The sequence below is a fragment of the Camelus ferus genome, chromosome 28 (assembly GCF_009834535.1).
Source record: "Camelus ferus isolate YT-003-E chromosome 28, BCGSAC_Cfer_1.0, whole genome shotgun sequence".
NCBI classification, from domain to species: domain Eukaryota; kingdom Metazoa; phylum Chordata; class Mammalia; order Artiodactyla; family Camelidae; genus Camelus; species Camelus ferus.
Window position 1 is genome coordinate 821,624 of NC_045723.1, and position 19,533 is coordinate 841,156.

Here is a 19,533-nt window from a genome sequence, read left to right on the forward strand (position 1 = left end):
TCGTGGACAGAGCTGGAGACCGTGTGTCTGTAAGTGTATGTGTGTATCTGTGCATGTACATATGTGTGTTCACATATTTATATACATATATTCACCGACAGTTTTATACACATCTACATACATGAAAACTGAGTTCATGCCAAAATTTCCAGTTATGATCTGTGAATTGCCAGCCCTGTCAGTAAACAGAGGATGCTGCGGCCATCGAGTCAGCTACTACCACCGCCCCCAGCAGTGAGTGAAGGGAACTCATGATGCTGGCAAGCAGGCAGCCTGGCCTCTGCAGCCGCCCCCAAAGGTGCCCTCTGAGGGGATTCAGGATGGGAAAGGACAGCATTACCACTTAAAAAAAAAAAAAAAGAAAAGAATTATTTGTGAAGTAAGGTGAGAGGCTTAATCCTCTCAACCACTTTGAGTCCTGGCCACAGAAGACCCGGAGAAAGTAGCTACTGCTGCTTTCCCTCTGCTGTTGATTCACAGTGCTTTTTTGCAGCAGGGAGGGAGACCTTCCTGTTGGGCGCTGTACGGTCTGTGAAGCACTTGGGTACGTTTTCCTGATTGCTTCTCACGATTCCCTTCTGGGTCATTCTTCCATCTTTGAGATGATGATACAATAATTATAATAACGGGCGAGACTGCGGTGGTCCTTCTCCCGGCCAGCTGATAGTCCATGCCGCAGGTATTAACTCATTTAATTCTCGTGGTTACCCGATGAGGAAGGTACACTGTGATTATTCCCTTTGACAAATGGTGAAACCGGGGCACAGAGAAGTTAAGTAACTTGCCCAAGGTCACACAGCTGGAAAATGGTGGAGCCCAAATTCAAGTCAGGCATTCGGATTCTGGATCCCCAGCCTTTATTCACTGTGTTGCGTGGCCTCCTGTACTGAGATGCCAGGGGATGCAGACCCTCAGCCAGGGCAGGGGGCTTGTTTGGTCCCCTTGTTCGCTTTCTCATTGACTCTGCCAGTCAGTGCCGAGTGGCTGCAAACATCAGGCCCTGTTCCCGATGCCAGGAGACGGGACAAGGCAGTCGGAGCCCTGGGCCTCGTGAGATGGAGACCCCAGGCCTGCTGCCCGGGGGGGTCAAGATCAGACGCAGGGCCCGAGCGCGGGGTGCGGCCGGTTAGCCCCTGTGCTCACGCATGTGCTTTGTCCTCCTTTTTTTTTTTGAAGGTCGCCTGGTGGGTGCCTTGGATGCGGTGCTGGATTCCAACGCCCGGGTCGCCCCGTTTCGGATCCTGCTGCAGGTGCCCGGCTCCCAGGTGTATTCCCCCATAGCATGTGGTGAGTTACTGAGTGGATCGGACGTTTACTGGGCCGTAGCCGCTGGTGAGTTTTGTTCCAGGTGGAATATTCCAAACCTTAAGGTCTGAGCATGCTGAGTATCTGCATGTTGGTGACGCTTGAAGGTAACTCTTTTAGAACCGCATCTGCTGTTATGAGCTCTTTTTTCCTCCTTCCTTCCTTCCTCCCCCGAATCAAAAGCACAGGGAGGCTCAAAGCTTGGGCAGCCAGGCTTTGGAGTGGCGTGTTGTTCCGGGGTCGGTGCACCATTGTGTATGCGTTGAGCCGTTTTCTTCTTAATCCTGTGTCTTACTTAAGACCCGTGTCCTGGGTGCGCACACATCCTGAAGCGGTGCCGGGGAGCCGTCTGAGGCTGGCTCTCACTCTGGCCAGTCTTCACCCCTTGCTCCACATCTGCACTGAACCTCTGGGCGGCTGTCCCTGCGGGAATTCAGAAATCACCTTCCCACCCTCTCCATCTGAGTTTCGGTTCCTCCTGTGCACACCGTCCAACACTCTGCCTTGCTGCTCACACGCCTCTAGGGCTGGGGATCGTTGCATCCTGCAAAGCCCATTCTAGTGAAAAAGCAAACTGAGATGTATCTTTTCAATTACACAAGTAATCAATGTTCACCTTCCAGAAATTAATAAAAATAGGTAAGAAAGAAGGAAAAAGAAACCCTCTGTAACTTTTTATCCAGTGCTGATCACTCTTCTGTCTACGTATGTGCTTCTATGCGGAGGTTTTCAGTTGTGGGGTTTTTTTCCTCTTAGTAGTTTACCAGCTGCCGTGAGCTTTCCATGTCACCTCTCATTCCATAACAACGTTAGGTTACTTTGTTTTTTTTTTTTCCTGGAAAACAATAAAGGAAAGTATAAAGAAGATAATTGTCGTCTGTATCCACCATCCATTCCTAACCACTGTTAACATCTTGGCATGTTTTTTTTTTTCCAGTTTGTTTTGTTTTTTTTGGACAGATTGTTCTGTATTTGCATAAAATGATAAAATGATGCGTGCTCAGTATAATCAATTAACACTGAAAAGTACGAAGAAGAAATAAATCTCACTCCACATCCTAGCCACCCCAGGTGACCTCCGGCGACGCTGGGCTCCCATCATTCAGACAACTTCCTAGTGCATTTCGACAAGCCCAGGGATAGCTCTGAAGGATGGATGCATCTTACAAAAGTGCAGCTGGTCTGACGGTGCTATTTTATAACAAGCATATGGTTTTTCATTGATTTCAATAAAAGGAGAGGAGTTGAAGTGAAACCAAAGAGCTGTTAAACTTCAAAGGAATGTCTCTTTTAACACGGAGTGCTTCCCGTCTAAAAGGTTCATTGAAGGTCAAGGGGAACGATGTTTGAAAGCATGACAAGGTCAGAATGGTGGCTTTTTAAATCAGTGTTTCTGTTGCGACAGCGTTCACTGACTCCCTCCCGGAGGACGAGGATGCCAGTTTTCCTCCCTCCCCTGCTTCCCTGGGCTTCCGTTTTAAAAAGTCCTATTATTTCATTTACACGGTGGTTCCCGTTCTGTTCTGTAATCATGCTTGCCACCACGATTCGGCGCAGTTCCCTGTTTAAGCTGATTGAAAGCTTCTCACTCAGGTATATCTTTCCCAACACAGAATCTTTAATTTTGGCTCATCTCTTAATTGGCTGTATTCCCTGTTTCTTCCCCTAATAATGTCTCCCATTTGTAAATGTCTGTCCCTTCCTTGCCCTTGGACTTGAACGACCCGTTGGCTGGGGGTGTGATGGTCTATGGCTGTGTTCCTGAGCTCGGGGGCCGTCGCTTCAGTACTTAAGTGACAGGGGAAGAAATCTAACGCTGGTTTGATTTTTTTACCCCCTTTTGTGGGTGATGTGCTTTTTTATCGCTGAATTCTAGTAATGTTATAATCTGGTAGTGCCTTGAGCACATGGTGTTACACTTTCCTGGAACTCCAGTGCTCTTCCAGGACACAGATTGATTTCTTTAATCATTTCGGGAAGTTTTCTTGTATCATTCTGTGTACATACTACATTTTTTAAAAACGCATATTATGTTTCATTGATTGGCTTCCCCACTTCAAGGACACTGAATGTTGCATAGCTGTTGTCTGGTTTCCATTTCCATCTGTTTTCTTTTTTTTTTTTTTTTGTAAAAATGGACTGATCCTTAATAGAAGAATTGACTAAACAAGTGTATTGTTCCTTCACAGTTTTCGTTTTTACTTCGTATCCGTGTTACTGGTTATGCTGTAGGATTTAACTGTGAAATCACTCAAAGGCAACTATTTAGGGAAGAGGCAGAAAAAGGAATGTGTGTAAGGCAGTATCTCTTTTCATGATAGTGGTTTAGGAAGACTATCTGTTTTGTTTTATGTCTTGTCTTTTTCGACTGCCTTCTCCCCGCTGGTTACATAGCCCTCTTCTTCCAAGTTAATTCTGTTTTCAGCAGCGTGTTCCACACTTCGCTGCCTTTAACTGATCTACTAATTTTGTTGTCGTGTGGTTTTGAGCCCCAGTTCATTTTCTCAGGCCTCCAGCCTCCCATTCCATCCCTGTGATTTCACCGGCTCCTCTTCGAGCTCTTGTTTCATCGAACACATGCTTCTCTGACATCATTTTGGAGCGTGAAGCCTTGTGGGCATTCCCGTTTCCTAAAGGACAGCGTCTCTGTCCCGTGAGCACCTCCTTCCCGTCTCTGCATCCTCTCACTGCTGACTCCTTTGCTTGGTTGCTTTGCTGTCTCTCCCCATCTTGCTCGTGGGGAGACACCATGACCAGACCAACAGTCTGTTATTTGTGTTAACACAGTGAGTGTGACTTTTTGACTTGTATTTTGGGGACAGAGCAGAGGGGGCTGGTGTGCTGCTGGCCGGGACGCCGGGTGGGAGGGAGCAGGACCCCGTCCCCTCTCCGGTTTCTCCCTGTTCCTCTCCTGTCCTCTGCCCCAGGCAAGGGAGGTGCTCTTGCTCTGGATTTGAGGCTTTTGATGGGAATATTTGTCTCCTCACTGGAGCGGCTTCTGGGGAGTTGGCAGCAGGGGACTTGGTGCCCAAGCCTACTCAGTTCCTGAGTCCGGGTAGCCTGGCAGGTCCACGGTAGCCAGTCCGGCTCCACAGCGACACCGTGTCATGCTGAAGGGCTACACAGTGTTCAGCCTTGTGGCTGTCACCTGATGTATGCATCCAGCCCTTGCTCAGACACTTAATTGGTTCTGATTTTCAAGTATGTTATAAACCTGAATGAAGCTCTGTATACTTAAATATTTCAGGGCACTCAACAGTCCTCTAAAACCTTTCATTTGAAATGTCTGATGCCTGCCTCATCCCAGACGCACACCTGGTGTCAGGGATTCCTGGGTGTGTGTGTAGGGGGCAGCCTCCCTCTCCCTGGCCTCCCAGGGCCGTGGGGAATGCAGACAGCAGTCTGGAAACGGCAGGTCCAGGTGGAGCAAAGATCAGGACAGCGAGAGAGGCTGGGACCCTGGAAGGACACGTGCAAATACACCTGGTTTTCTTGTACCTGACTGTGCCTCGCAGATGTTAGGTTTTTCACAAATTGAAGTTTTGTGGCCAGCCCTACATGAGCAGATCTCTCAGCGCCATGTTTCCAATAGCATTTGTTTACTTTGTGTCTCTGTGTTACATTTTGGTAATTCTCTCGATATTTCACCCTTTTCCATATTGTATCTGATACTGTGGTCTGTCACCAGTGTTGTTTGACGTGACTGTTGCAAAAAGATTACCGACTTGTGAAGGCTCAGATGATGGTTAGCTTTTTTTCTTTTTTAGCTGTAAAGTCTTTTTAAAATTAAGGTAGGTTCCTTGTGTATTTAGACATACGCTGTTGCACACTTAATAGACTGTAGTGTAAACGTAACTTTTATAGGCCCTGGAAAAGCGAAAACTGGTGTGACTGGCTTCGTGGCGATGTTGGCTTTATTGCAGTGCTCTGGAACCAAACCCACAACATCTCTGGGGTGTGCCTACGATAAGGAATTGCTGCCTTAAGTGGATGTGCGTTTATAAGGCCACTGATGTATTTATTGCCAGATTGCCTTCCATCAAGGCTGCCCAGCCCCCGGCCACGTAGCTGTCCTGAGCAGCTGTAATTCCTAGACTGTTCTTTCTGTTGAACCAAGACATGCTTCCTCGAGTTTCCACCTGACCTGGGCACTCGCCTTGGACCTGACCCCGGGCGGGTCTGCGGATGCTTCGCTCTCTTTCTTGGGTCATCTTGCCCACAGAAGGGCCCTGAGTAAGCAGTTGTGTTGCTGTTCTTGGGTCAGGGAAGAGAAAACGGGGAGGGCATTTGTGTCTTGGGCGTGTGGTATCGATCGAGGTACTTAAGCCTCTTCTGGGAGTTACTTGGGCATCTTGCGCTGTGATATTGACTCACCGTGTTTAATATTTTATCGTGTCCTGAGCACTGAGGAAGGCTCCCTGCCCAGGGTCTCAGATAAAAGCACAAACAAGAGCCATAGGAAGGGCCTGGGCGGCAGCAGGCCGTGGCAGGGACAGGAAGGGTGGCCTGCAGGAGTGATTTATATCTCACGCTGGCAGCCTGGGGGCACAGAGAGCTTTGGAGGAGAACTTCTGTTTCTTTTTAGCAGAGGTGGGAGAGCTGGGTGGAAGGTCATTTCCTGGGTGACAGTCATCATTATTATTGCAGAAGGCTGCGGTGGGAGGGAGAGAGGAGTTGTATGACTGTGATTTTGTTGACTTACGGGGACCAAAAGAATACCCTGCTTTATAAATGTGACTGGTTTCAGTGGATAGGAGAGAAGATAGATTGTCAGAGTGTAGTTATGAGTTCTTTTTATTTTATTAGAAACATTTTTTTAAACGTTTTACATTTTGGGGGGGGCAGGTTATTTTATTTCTTTTAACAGAGGCACTGGGGGTTGAACCCAGGACCTCGTGCCCGCTAAGCACATGCTGCACCCCTGAGCTACACCTACCCCGCTGGCTGTGAGCTCTTTAGAGGGCGGTGGGCAGGGGACCTGTCCTGTCATTGGGATCAGAGCCTAGATGTCCCCCCAGAGAGGCCTTCCTGGACCCCATTCTGGCCCTGGAATCCCTCCAGCGCTTAGCACTGCTGTTGTTTCATTTTCCTTTTTTAATGCCTGCCTCCCTGATGAAAAGTTTGCTCAGTTGTGCCCACCGCTGACCCTCCAGTGCCCAGGATGGAGGCCGGCATGAGTCTGCTCAGTGCAGAGTGACGGTGAGTGAGGGCAGGAGCCTGGAGGGTCCGGGCTCGGCAGGAGGGGAGGGAGGTGGCGTGTGTGATCACAGATAAGGCTTCCCGGACCCTTTCTGGGAAGCCAGGGCAGGGACCTTCCAGGACTGTGTGGGGCCCCAGTCTGAGCTCTTTAACCAGCTGTCCGGACCCCTGAGCAGTAGAATTGTAAAACAGAAGTCTTGATTGCTTTCTTTAAATAATTTTTTTTTTATTGTGGTAAAATGCATATTACAGAAAATTGATATCTTTACCATTTTTAAGTTTTTTAAAATTGAATTATAGTTGATTTGCAGTGTTTCAGATGGACAGCAGAGTGGTGCAGTCATGCACAGACGTGAATTTATTCTTCATCATACTCTTCTCCATTCTAGGTTATTACAAGCTATTGAATGTCGTTCCCTGGGGGATACAGTAGGACCTTGTTGTTTATCTTTTATGTACAGTAGTGTGTATCTTCTAATCCCAAACTCCTAATTTATCCCTCCCCTCCCTTTCTCCTTTGGTAACCATACATTTGTCTTCCATGCTGGTGAGTCTGTTTCTGTTTCGTAAATAAGTTCATTTGTGTCATTTTTTTTAGATTCCACATATAAGCGATACCATATATTTGTCTTTCTCTGTCTGACTTCACTTAGTATGGTCATCTCTAGGTTCCTCCGTGTTGCTGCAAATGGCATTATGTCAAACAGTTGTTTCATTCTTTTTTATGGCTGAGTAACAGAACCACTTGTAAGTGTGCAGCTCAGGGGCACCCTCACACTGTTGTGCCGTGACCACTGCGCATCTCTAGAAATTTCACCTTCACAAACTGAAACTCTGTACCCATGAAACACTAACTCCCGCCCCTCCATCCCCCGGCCCCTGGAAGCCACTGTGCTGCTTCCTGCCTCTCTGAGTCTGACGTCAGGAACCTCACGTCAGTGGAATCCTGCCGTATTTGTCCTTTGGTGACTGGCTTATTTCAGTATAGTGTCCTTACGGTTCATCCAGATTGTAGCAGGTGCCAGAATTTCCTTCTTTTGAAGGCTGAATAATGTGTATCTGTTCTCTTTTTTAAAATCAGATGCATCGTGATTGGCACATGAGTAGAAACCAAGGACGTGGTGGGTAGAAGCAGGTTCTCTGTGTCTGTGCGTCTCCTTCCCTCCGCTCTGTCTGTCTTTCATCACGAAGTACCCGAGTTTATCCAGCCTGTCTTCTATGATGGACATTCGTGTTGTTTTCCACCTTTACCAGGACAGATGCCACACAGATAACTGGGTAGAGTCCTGGAAGAGCAATTGTTGCGTCAAAGGGTAAAGGTTAGGTATTGCTAAATTCCCTTCTCCCCTCTGGGGCTGTGCTACTCTTTTTTAAAATTCCAATCAGCAGTGGATGAAAGTGCCTGTTTTCCCAGACTTGTCATCAGATCTCGTGTCAGACCTTTGGATTTTTGCCAACCTGATGGGTAAGACGTGGTGTTTTCCCACAGTTTTAATTTGCATTCCTTAGTTATGTCATGTTCAAGGGCCATTGTCAGCAACATTGTTACTATCATTTGCCTGATTTTTTATTGGGTGGTTCTTCCCCCACCCCGAATTTTAGGCACTATCTGTGTTTTAGGAATTTTAGCCTTTTATTTGAGACGGGAAATTACAAAATCTTTTTCCAGTTTGCCTTGTTAGTGGGATTTAGAACTCATTTCTTTTATACTTTCTGATTTTTGAGTTGTGGTTAGGAAGGTTTTCTCATTCCCAAGTTATTCAGGAATCCACTCATGTTTTTCTTCAGTGGCTTGTAAATTGATGTTTTCTTTTTCTTTCTTTAATTGTAAATTAACTTTAAAGCTGTCGCTCCATGTCTTCTGGTTTGCATGTTTCTGATAGGAAGTCTACTACCATTCTTATCTTTGTTCCTCTGTAAATATTGTGATATCCCCCCCTTACCACTGGTTTTCACAGTTCAATTATGATGTGCATTTCTGTAATTTTTCTTGAATGATTTTTCTGCTTGGGGTTTGTTGAGAATCTTGAATCTGTGTGTTCATCAAACGTGAAAAAAATTTCAACCATTATTTCTGCAAAAATTTTTTTTCTGTTCTCTGGTTCTCCCTCCCCATCCCCACCCCCTTTTCCCGAGACCCCAGTTAGGATTTCAGGCTGCTGGTGGTGGTTCTGCAGCTCAGATGCTCTGTCCTTTCTGTTTTGTTCATCCTTGTCCCTCTGTTTTTCATCTTAGATAATTTTTATCACTATCTTCAAGTGTCCTGTTTACTTTTAACCTCACCTGGTGTTTTCCTGACTTCAGGTAGTGTTTTTCATCCCTAAAAGTTCGATGTGGGCCTTTTTTTATGCCTTGCACTTAGTTTCTCCCCATCTTCCTGCTTTCCTCTACTTTTTAAACACGTGGAGTATGTTTATAGCAGCTATTTTATGTCTCTGCTGATTCTTGTATCTGTCATTTCTGCTTCTGTTTTTATTGATTGATTTTTCTTTTGTGTATGTAGGTCAAAATTTCCTACCTCTTTCCTACTATCTCTGCTTCTGTTTCTGAGAACTGTTACTAGTAAAACTTGTACTAGGACATTTTCACGACCATTTTGATTATAAATTTAAACTGTATTTTAATTTCAGGGTCAAAGTAGTTGAGTTTGTTTTTCACCTAACATGAATAATTTTAGGGGCTCATTCTAATTTGAAGGCAAAAAAGGGTAAGGAAATTGTGTAAACTGAAAGGTTTAAAACTTACTTTCTTAAACTTCTTAAAATTTAAAAATTTTTTTCTTAAATTAAAAATAGAAAAGAACACAAGTTTATAAAAAAGTCATGAGGATGTAATGTTGTTCCTGTAAAGAGAGATACTGCTTCAGACGATATAGATTAGATGTTCAAGTATCCACTTGAAGAATGTGAGGTTTCTGAAAATTAAACTTTCTCTCTTGTCGTTTGTGACTTTTACTAGATTCTTTGCCCGTGAGTTTCTCTGTGTATGAGTGGAATTTAGGAATGACACTGCTTTGACTGTTACCCTCTTAATTAGTCCTTTCGTGGTCTGTGTGGCTTTCAGCCCAGGCATTTAGATAGAAGACTTTTAGTGTTTGGGTCGTAGAGAAATATTTTACTTTTGCAGAGGGACAGATGTGAACAATGCATATTCAGTGCCCGTTTCATTGTAAATTAGGATCTAGGTAGTTGGAGAGGATGCTTATTTCAACTGAATATTTACTCTGCAGAGAGAAACAGTAGCTTTTTAAAACTGAAGCTGGAATCCAGTTATTTATGGCTGTGTTTGTGCAGAAGCTGTAGGTATAGACAATGAGATGCTTGTTTTATTTCCTGAAAATACCTCTGGGGAAAACCTACAAGGATAAGCACTGTGTGTGAGTTTCAAAGTGACGCAGCTGTTGGGAACTGCCCCCCGCCCCCTGCCCTCTCTCCTGTCTCCACTTCCTTACAGAAAGAGCCAGAAGAATAGGCCTCGAGGCTGGCTCTTGTCTGCCCTTCACACTTCTCACCTAGAAACCAGAAATGACATTATCTACCTTGTGACGTTTTTATGAAGATAAACCAGGCTGAGTGTACGACTTACCTAACAAAAACGCCTGGCTCTCGCTGGGCGTTCAGAACGTGTCCTGTGTCTGCACCGCCGGCTGCTCCTTCTTAGAGCATCAAGGTAGTTGCTTATAAATCCATCAGTGTGGTTTGTTTGTGGTCATAATCAAATTGTCTAATACCATATTTTAGTTTCACATAGCTATTTATAAATCTGATTTTTTTGACTTCTTGTGTGGGTTATATTTAAGATCCAGGGACCCTGAATTTTCTTAAAAAATAGAAGACTCTTTTTCTGCAAAATTAAGGGGCTTAATGAAACAAGGTATAATTTTGCTAATTGGACTTGTGTGTGACAAGCCACAATACTCCTATACATTTTTGGTCTCGGAAAGCTCTATTAACCTGCTAGGGCTGCCATAATAAAATACCACAGATGGGGTGGCTCTGTTGCAGGAAAATGGGGCATGAGAGGACGGTCAGATCACAGGTCTCGGGTGAGTCCCTGGGACATGCCCTGCCAAGTGAGGGTCCGTGGCCTCACGCAGGAAAGAATTCAAGAGTGAGCCATAGCTGAGTAAAAGTAGATTGATTCAGGGAGATGCACACTGCAGAGACAGAGTATAGGCTGTCTCAGAAGGTGAGGGGCCGCAGGACATGGGGTTGTTAGTTCTTACGGGCTGGGTGATTCCATATGCTCACAAGTGGGAGGATTACCCAGCTACTTTGGGGAAGGGTGGGGATTTCCTGGAATTGGGCCACCGCCCACTTTTTGACCTTTTATGGTCAGCTTTGGAGCTGCCATGGTGCCTGTGGGTGTGTCATTTAGCAGCTGATGTGTTACGATGAGCTTTTAATGAGACTCGGGGGCTTCTGGACGTGGAATCTTCTGCCATCTTGGACTAATCAGTTTTTGTCGTGTCCTCGATGGCAGCACCATTCTTTTAATGGTTGTGCCCTGCCCCTTTAAGCTGGTCTCAGCTTAAACAAACAGAAATTTATTTTCTCGCTGTTCCAGAGGCTGGAAGTCCAAGGTCAAGGTGTTGGCAGGGTTGCTTCCTGCTGAGGCCTCTCTCCTTGGCATGGACAGCTGCCTTCTTGCTGTGTGTTCATGTGGTGCATTCCTGGTGTCTTCTTCTCTTCTTATGGGGACACCAGTCCTGTGCATCAGGGCCCCACCCTTACAACCTCATTTAACCTTAATTATCTCCTTTAAAGGCTCTAATCTTCAAATATGGTCACCTTAGGAGTTAAGGCTTCATGATGTGAATTTGGGGGGACACAATTCAGGCCGTAACAACAGCTCTCCTCCGTCTTAGCTTTGTAAGGTCCAGAGCAGGAGCAGTGGGTGTCTTGCTATAGTGTTGAGTCAATTTGTAGCCTTTTAATCATTCTGTCTCATCAATGGACAACAAATTCTCACTTTCTTATTTTTTCTTCTTAACATTTCCCATCACTTATATGTCTGTAATGTGCTGGCTTTCAAACTTTTTGAACCATGACCTACATACAGATAGAAATATATTTGTGTGTGGGCATAACGCCAACAAATATTTCACAAGTCACTAGTTGCCTTTTCTAGAGTGGCATGTGTCCTGTTTTCTATTTCAAAAAACAGCTATTTTAATAGCTTGTTTGAAAAAACAAGCTATTTTCTGATGGGCTACTTCAGGTCGCTGAAAAACACAGCTACTGTGTGGGTTCAGGCTTTGACGTGCGATATATGTGAAGTGGCTTTCCTTTCTGGTCCGCTGAGATCAGGGCGGTGCCATCGGCTGGCCCTGATGTGCAGGAGTTTTGAAGCCACCATAAGACTTCCCTGCGGAGGAAATAATAGTTGGGAGGATTTCCCTGCCGTTTGGCAGCTTCCATCAGGTCTGACGTCAAGACTGTCAAGAAGACAGTCGAATCGGAAAGTCCCACGGTGGTGATTGTCTTTGCTGGGAGAGGCGCGCGCACAGCTGTCGTCAGACTGAGCACAGGGTGACGGCTGTCACTGCGCCCGCCACCAACTGTGGCTCAGTGATGGATGTTACATGTGTGGTTATTTTCTCTCTCAAGGCCTGAGCTTAGTTTTGTTCTAGAATGATTTTCCCCTATTATAAGGCTCCTCCCCAGTAGGCAGAAGAATTTTCTTTTCTTCTTTTTATTGAAGTATAGTTGCTGTGCAATATTATATAAGCTACTGGTGTACAATATAGTGATTCAGTTTTTAAAGGTTGTACTCCATTTATAGTTATTATAAAATGTTGGCTCTACTCCCCGTGTTGTACAGTATATCCTTGTAGCTTATTTTATACCTAATAGTTTATTCTCTTAATCCTCCACCTCCACCTCCATCCTCACCAGGTAGAAGAATTTTTTTAAGGAATAAAAGTTTAAAATTTTTTAATAAAAGTTTCTTTTTTTAAAATAGCTTTATGTTTTTTTAAAAATTTATTATTTAATTATTTTATTTTGGTGGGGGGAGGTAACTAGGTTTATTTATTTTTTGAGGAGGTACTGGGGATTGAACCCAGGACCTCATGCATGCTAAGCAAGTACTCTACCCCTTGAGCTATACTCTCTCCCCTAGTTTAATTGTTTTGATGATGTGGTCTCAAATCTTAATTCCACCCAAGAGGTTCAGTTGTAAGTTTATTCACGGCGTCTGTGGTTACCAGGTGAGGAAGACATGCGTGGCTTGATGGCTAACTTGTGAGCTCAGGAACAGGGTATGTGAAGGTCTGTTTCGTGTCATCCAGGCAGGTACACTCAGGAAAATGGGATTCGGGGTTAGAGAGCTCACTCCATGTGAAGCTGAGTAGATGTTTTAAGGTCAGGCCATAGGAAGTCCTGGACCTAAGGAGTATGTGATTGTTACTGAAAAAGAAATGCAGCTTCTTATGGGAGGACCCCAGGGCACTTCAAGGATGTGGAGAATGACCTCACACCCTGGTTTGCCTTTCCTTGGAGACACATGACCTTGGAGAAGTATCTGAGCCTCCGTTCCCCACCCAGCCCTCATTCCACATCAGGGAGGCTGAGCTTGGCACAGAAAGGCCTCCGAGTCATCCCCTCCCTCTCTCTTCCTCCTCAGTCCTCTGAGTCTCTCTTTGCTTGTTTGCTTGCTTGTTTTTGGCAAACTAGGAAGTTCATGAAAACGTACGGTGAAAAATTGAAGGCTGATATGGATACCCACGTTTCCATGTATTCCTTGCCTTTTTTTTTTTTAAATAGTCTGACCAGTTGGTTTTATTATGATGGATAATAAAAGATAAAGATCTAGAAAGAGAGAACCTTAAAGTGCCAGAGAAGAGCAGAGGGCTGGCAGCCCCATAGGGTTCATTGGCTTGAGGGACCTAGAGACTCTCTCCTGGGATGAACTGTGTGATGTGCTGTCCCCCCGCCACCCAGACACCGGCGCTGAGCCACCAGATTTCAGGGGTGTTCTGGTGACTGACGCCTACGTAGCTGCCACTCGAAGATACGGACCAGGCAGGGAGATTTAACTCAGAGGCAGGTGACTTAGACGTCGTCCACCGAAGCCACGTCAGCACTGGACGCGAGGAGCCAGGCAGGCCACACGGGTCCTGAGTTCAGGTGGATGGTGCTCAGAGGCTTCAGGAGTCCTGCTGTGGAGCCTGGACACTGGTTGGTTTGAGGCTTTTGCTTCCAAATAATCTTGTCTCTCATAAGAGGGAGCCTGAAGGGCCAGGGGTTTCCTGAGACCGCAGGGGCCTTCCAGATGGGAGGTAGGGGTCACGAGCACTCGGCTCGGAGCTGGCTCTGCTAAACCCCAAGTGGGCTGCTGCTTGGGTTTATGATCCTGGAAGGGAAAGACAGGGGAGGTGGGGAGGGAGGTGAGACTGATGGACAGCTGGGCAGGGTCACTGGTTGTGACGGACTGACTGGTGTCCTCCCAAACCTCTGTAGACGAAAAATTAATCTGTTGATCTAAGAAAGAAATGGAATTTTATTCGAGCGAAATTTGAGGATGATAACCTTGGAAGAGCATCTCAGAAAGCTCTGAGAACTGTTCTGCTGGTTAGAAACCAAAGCACAGGTTTATAAGTTGTCTGAGATAGAGGGCTAGACGCCAAATGACATATTATTGACAGTTTACATCAGTCCAGAGCTCAGTCTCATCCTGGTTGGGTATTAGGACCCTTCATAAAATGAAGAAGGAATGTTACCTTTTAAGGAGTTGCTGTGCTGGAACCAGAAGAACGCTGCTCCTTGATGGAGCAGGTGTTCCTGCCGATGGGCGGGGTGCTTGGTGGATGCCCTAGTGCAGGTACAGGATGCATGGTGGAGGGAGATGAGGTCAGAGGGCAGAGAACTTTTTACATTTTAAATTTTTCTTGTCTTGCCACAGAAGATGAATTTTATTTTATACCCCTGATTCAAATGTTGCAGCCCTAACCCCCAATGGTATTTGGAGGTGGGACCTTTGGGAGGTGGTGCAGTTTAGATGAAGTCATGAGGGTGGGGCCCCCTTGATGAGATTAGTGTCTTTATAGGAAGGGGAGACAGACCAGGGCTCACTCTCTCTGCCTTGTGAGGACACAGGGAGAAGGTGGCCACCTCTAAGCCAGGAAGGGTCCTTCCTCGCCAGGAACTGAATTTGACAGCCCCTTGATGTGGGCCTCCCAGCCTCCAGAACTATGAGAAGTCAAGTCTGTTGTCTAAGCCACAGAGCCCTCCCGAGATGAGGAGGCTGCATTAGTGATGACCAAAGGACGTCGTGTTGGCAGTGACATGCCTAAAGATTGGAGAACACAGGGAAATAAACACCATTATTTTAAATTCTCATTTTTCCTTATGAAGTGGACTCTCAGAGTCTTCCATTGCTCCTTCCCAGACTGCCCCTTAGAACAACGGCCCTTGTACAGACGGCCTCCGTTCTCAGTGACCCCAGGCCCGTGGGTCCGGGGTAAGTTCTCTGGCGTTTTTATGCAGAGGGTACAGATTCTCACATGCGTTCCCACTCTGGAGCGAGGAATGCCGAGATGACAGAGAAAAAGGCCAGGGTTCGCACGATGCGTATCTGTCTCCTGTGCACGTGGGGTGTGGCTCTGTTGATCATTATGCCTCTTACATCAGCTCAGTGATTTCTGCACGGCTGTTTATCAGGAGCCCTTCCTTCCTTTGAGGTTGGAGTATCTCCTGCTTCCCTGTTGGAAACCTAGTCCTCCCGGCCAGGCTCGCAGACCTGATGCACACGTGCCCCTTCTTGTCTAGAAGTCGTGGGCTTGATCGGACCTCTGGCCCAGCCCCCATCCAAGGTGCTGGCTGTCCGCTGAGGAGGATGGAGAGGTTCCTTGAGAGGAAATAAAGACTTGGAGACACCTAAGCTTTTTGGTAACAGTGTTGCTTAATGCTTCAGTAATAGACTGATTGCTTTTTCAGTTGCCTCTGCAAGAAATTAATTTACTAGACAGCATTTGGATGTTTTTGTGGTTTTAACATGTGCAATAAAATTTCTTTTAATGTATGTTTATAAGGGATTTTGTTTTAAGGGATTTTGCTGTAAACGACATGAAGTACAGTTTGTAAACCTGGAAATTTCCTAGTGGCAGCGCCTCCGGGCCACCAGCAGAGCTGTCCCAAGAGGCTCTTCTCTCTGTGAACCTGGGCTGAGGGCCCTCTCGAGGGACTGTGTTCTCAGGGAAATTCTGCGAGATTGAGAGTCGGTCACCTCGGGGCTTGTTTCCCCTGGGATAGCCGTGTAATTCTAGATGTTTCTGTCACTTGGGTGGAGGTGGTGGGGATTCCGCGCATGAGCGAGGCTGGCAGGATGCCCACGGAGCAGCCCCAGGGATGACTTGACTGGCCAGCTGGCCCATCCGTGTGGCAGTGGGACCCGGTGCTGTGGTGAGGGGACCGCACCCCAGTGGAGGGTGCCTTCCTCGTCCGCCGGCAACCTGGGTCCCAGGACATAAGACACTGGAATGTCTTAATAATGTGAACACAGGATTCGTGCTTGGAAAGTGAGTTCATATTCTAGGAATTGCTTTTGTCTCTTAATCTCTGCATCCTTTTCTCTTCTGATCCAGGTGCCACGTTGGAGGAAATAAACCAGCATTGGGACTGGCTGGAGCAAAATCTCCTCCACACCTTGTCCGTCTTTGATAACAAAGACGACATTGCCAGCTTTGTCAAAGGGAAGGTGAAGGTAGGTGTCATGATTGTGATGTTTCTCCCCCTTCCCCATCTTTCTTATAACTTGCATATAATATTTTGAACACTGTAGCATTTTTTAAAAAAAATTGAAGTCTAGTCAGTTACAGTGTGTCAATTTCTGGTATACAGCACAGTGTCCCAGCCACGCATATACATACATATATTCATTTTCATGTTCTTTTTCATTAAAGGCTATTACAAGATATTGAACATATAGTTCCCTGTGCTATACGGAAGAAACTTTTAAAAAATTTATTTTTATATGTAGTGGTTAACATTCACAGCAGCATTTTTATCATATTCCTTTTTCTTGAACATTGGCTGAAGTTCTTGCCTTAATGTCGAAAGCCAAATGAGTTCAACTCGCCACCCGTCAAATTTTGCAGAGTCGGTCTGACAAAATTCACCTGAAATTAAAACCAACCAACCAACCTTCATTCTCAGGCCTAAGGTTTTGTTACCCTTTACAGAAGTGAAGGTCCTTTTTTATCTCAGGAAAAGGAAAATAGAATGTTAAGATTCATGTTCTGCACAGCAGCAATGTTACTTGACTCTTGAAATTAGTTTTTCCCCAACTTTTTTGCAGCTGTGACGTCTCATCGCTCTTTATTTCTTGCACCTAGCACGTTCCACTTTCAGGAGGAGGAAAGAATAGAAAAAAATTCGTCTTTCCTAATGATAACTTTGGTAATGTCTTGTTAAATACAAGTTGGAAAACAAAGAAAAACATCAGAAGGAAAATGAAAATCACTTGAAATTTCACCAGCCTTCAGATTTGTTTTCTAACTGATTTTGAATTCCATTTTGTGTTAATGGTAAAGCCCAGGATATTTCCAAAAATCGCTTGTGCAGCCATGCAGGCTCGGATAGCAATCTCCCGCGAGCGGCCTTGTTTTAGCCTTTCACAGCCTTTCATGAAACATCCTTACAAGAATAGAAAGGAAGGGAAAGGCTAATAAAAATACAGATTTACAAGTATATTTTAAAAATCCAGTAGCATATGTGATGCCCAGGGACTTGGAGTTCTCCAACAGAGCAAATTCTCGGTGAAAATGCGTGCAGTGAGCTGTCAGGAGTGGGGAGTCGGAGTTCTGATATTGTCAGTGCCTTGTCACCCTTAGGGACAGGCCACAAGCTGACATCCTGGGCCCTTTGACCACCTCACCCCAGCTTTAGAAAGCATCCTTACTATTGTTTGTTGTCAGCAAAACGATTGTAGATTCAGATTCTTGTTTCCCGCCTTGCTGCCCTGTGTACCCCAGTGCTTTGGAGGAATTTACACCCTCAGAGTCCTCAGCCAGACTGTGCCTTTTCCACCTTCGAGGACCAGAGGGTATATTATGGTGAAATGGACCAGGGGTCACAGAATCGGGCAGTTGTTGGCTTCACACCCAAAGTTTTGAACCCAATGAGGAAGACGTTAATGGTTTTTGTTTAAAAAGACCAGCTTTAACTCCAGCGTGGGTGGTTCTTCAGGGTTGATGCATTGAGTTCACACTCCTGAGACCATCATTTTGTCTTCATATCTCTGGAGGGAAGAGCGGGAGGGATTTAGAACAGTGATTTGTTGGAGAACCGGGGCTTAAGATTCACACAGAGCCTCCTGGTTGGTGAGTGGCCAAGAGACAGGTTCTAAGAGTCCCCCAGCTCCCATCTGCCCCGGGGCCTGCTTCTGGGTGGTGGACCATGGGATGAGCAGGCCCCACCCATCCCGCGTGCTCTCCCGACCGGGGACCATTCTCTGTGCACCAGGCTCTCATTGCCGAGGAGACGAGCAGCAGGCTGGCCGAGCAGGAGGAGGAGCCCGAGAAGTTCCGTGAGGCCCTGGTGAAGTTCGAGGCCAGGTTCAACTTCCCAGAGGCCGAGAAGCTGGTCACCTACTATTCCTGCTGCTGCTGGAAGGGCCGGGTGCCCCGCCAGGGCTGGCTGTACCTCAGCACCAACCACCTCTGCTTCTACTCCTTCTTCCTGGGCAAGGAGCGTAAGTGAGGGGTGGGGCGGGCCTTCCCAGGTGGAGCTGGCCCCGGGATGCTTAGCGCTGGTCCTGAGACAAAGCATCACGTGAACAGTTAGACAACAAAAGATTTAACAAGTGGTTGAGATGAGAACGGGTAATACATGATTAATTTCCAAATGGCTTGTGCACAGAGTCATGTCATATTGCATGTGCCACTGCCGTGAGGAGGTTTGACTTTCTGAGAATTCACTCTTCCCTCCTGCCTTAAGGGACATTTCTTTGTAGCTCCCTTCACACAGCTGTTGAAAGGTTTTTGCTACTCTGTATCGCTTTGAAAAGTGTCGGACCAATGGCCCAGTAGTTCTAAAGGAATAGGACAGGTTGCTGCCTTGGAACCCAGCGGGGGCTGTTTAAAGAATTCCCAGGCCTGAAGGTCACACCTGCTCCTGGAAGGAGATTCCTCACCTGGGTCCACCTGAGATCCACCTCTCCCACATTTATGTACCTACAGTCATTGTACTAGGAATAGGAGTCCAAGGTGAAACAGGAAAGCTCAGTTGTATTTGATTTTTTTTTAAGATTTAATATGTTTTTTTATTGTCCCCCCCCCCACTTTTTTTTTAATGGAGGTACTGGGGATAGAACCCAGGACCTAGTGCTTGCTAAGCATGCGCTCTACCACTGAGCTATACCTTCCCCTCTGAAATTCTAAAAGTCATTCCCATTGAAACTTCTTCTGGAACAAACATTGTTTGAAGTGCCCACCCAGGGCGGTGTATATGCTGTATTTGTGTATATATACATACATAGTTTTTTTCCTTCCTGGATGTATGTTTATATTTCAAGTTGAACCAGTGGGTGGGGCTCCTTGAACTCTGCTGTGCCCAGTGTCCCGCAGGTGATCATCCCTTGTTGTTCCCTGCGCCACCAGCCTGGTCCTCACGCTCCAGGACACACGTCCTGTTTGCACAGCCTTCCCCACCCTTGGGATGTGCTCTCACCTAACGGCCGTCCTCGCTTCTCTGCTTTCTGAAATGCTTCTCAAAATTTACACCCTGTTTTTCCTTCCCTTCCCCATTCATAAGGCATCTGGAAACTCTTGTTCCTCTTTGAAAATTCAGTTCAGATTTTCTTACCTCCAGGAAGCCTCCCCTGGTCCCTGGGTACTTTGTGGTGTGTTTGCATCTCTGTTTTGGGTCAAGCTTGTGGCTGTTTATTTGTTTACATGTCTGTTTTTCCTGTTTGAATGGGTTTCTTAAGTGCAGGGCTGGTAGTGTAGGGGGAGTGTATGTGTGTGTATGTGTGTAAAAGATTATATAGAAGCAGCTGAAGAAGCTTATTCTCATGCCTGGTGTAGAA

General features: G+C 46.1%; 1 protein-coding gene across 1 annotated transcript in view; it reads left to right on the forward strand.

The window, feature by feature from the left end:
* The window catches only part of TBC1D8 (TBC1 domain family member 8), a 96,809-nt gene that overhangs the window by 40,778 nt on the left and 36,498 nt on the right, over positions 1-19,533 (forward strand). Inside the window, 3 exon segments of the mRNA XM_032469696.1 lie at positions 1,177-1,332; positions 16,091-16,209; positions 17,970-18,198. Coding sequence (XP_032325587.1) covers positions 1,177-1,332; positions 16,091-16,209; positions 17,970-18,198 — 504 coding nt within the window.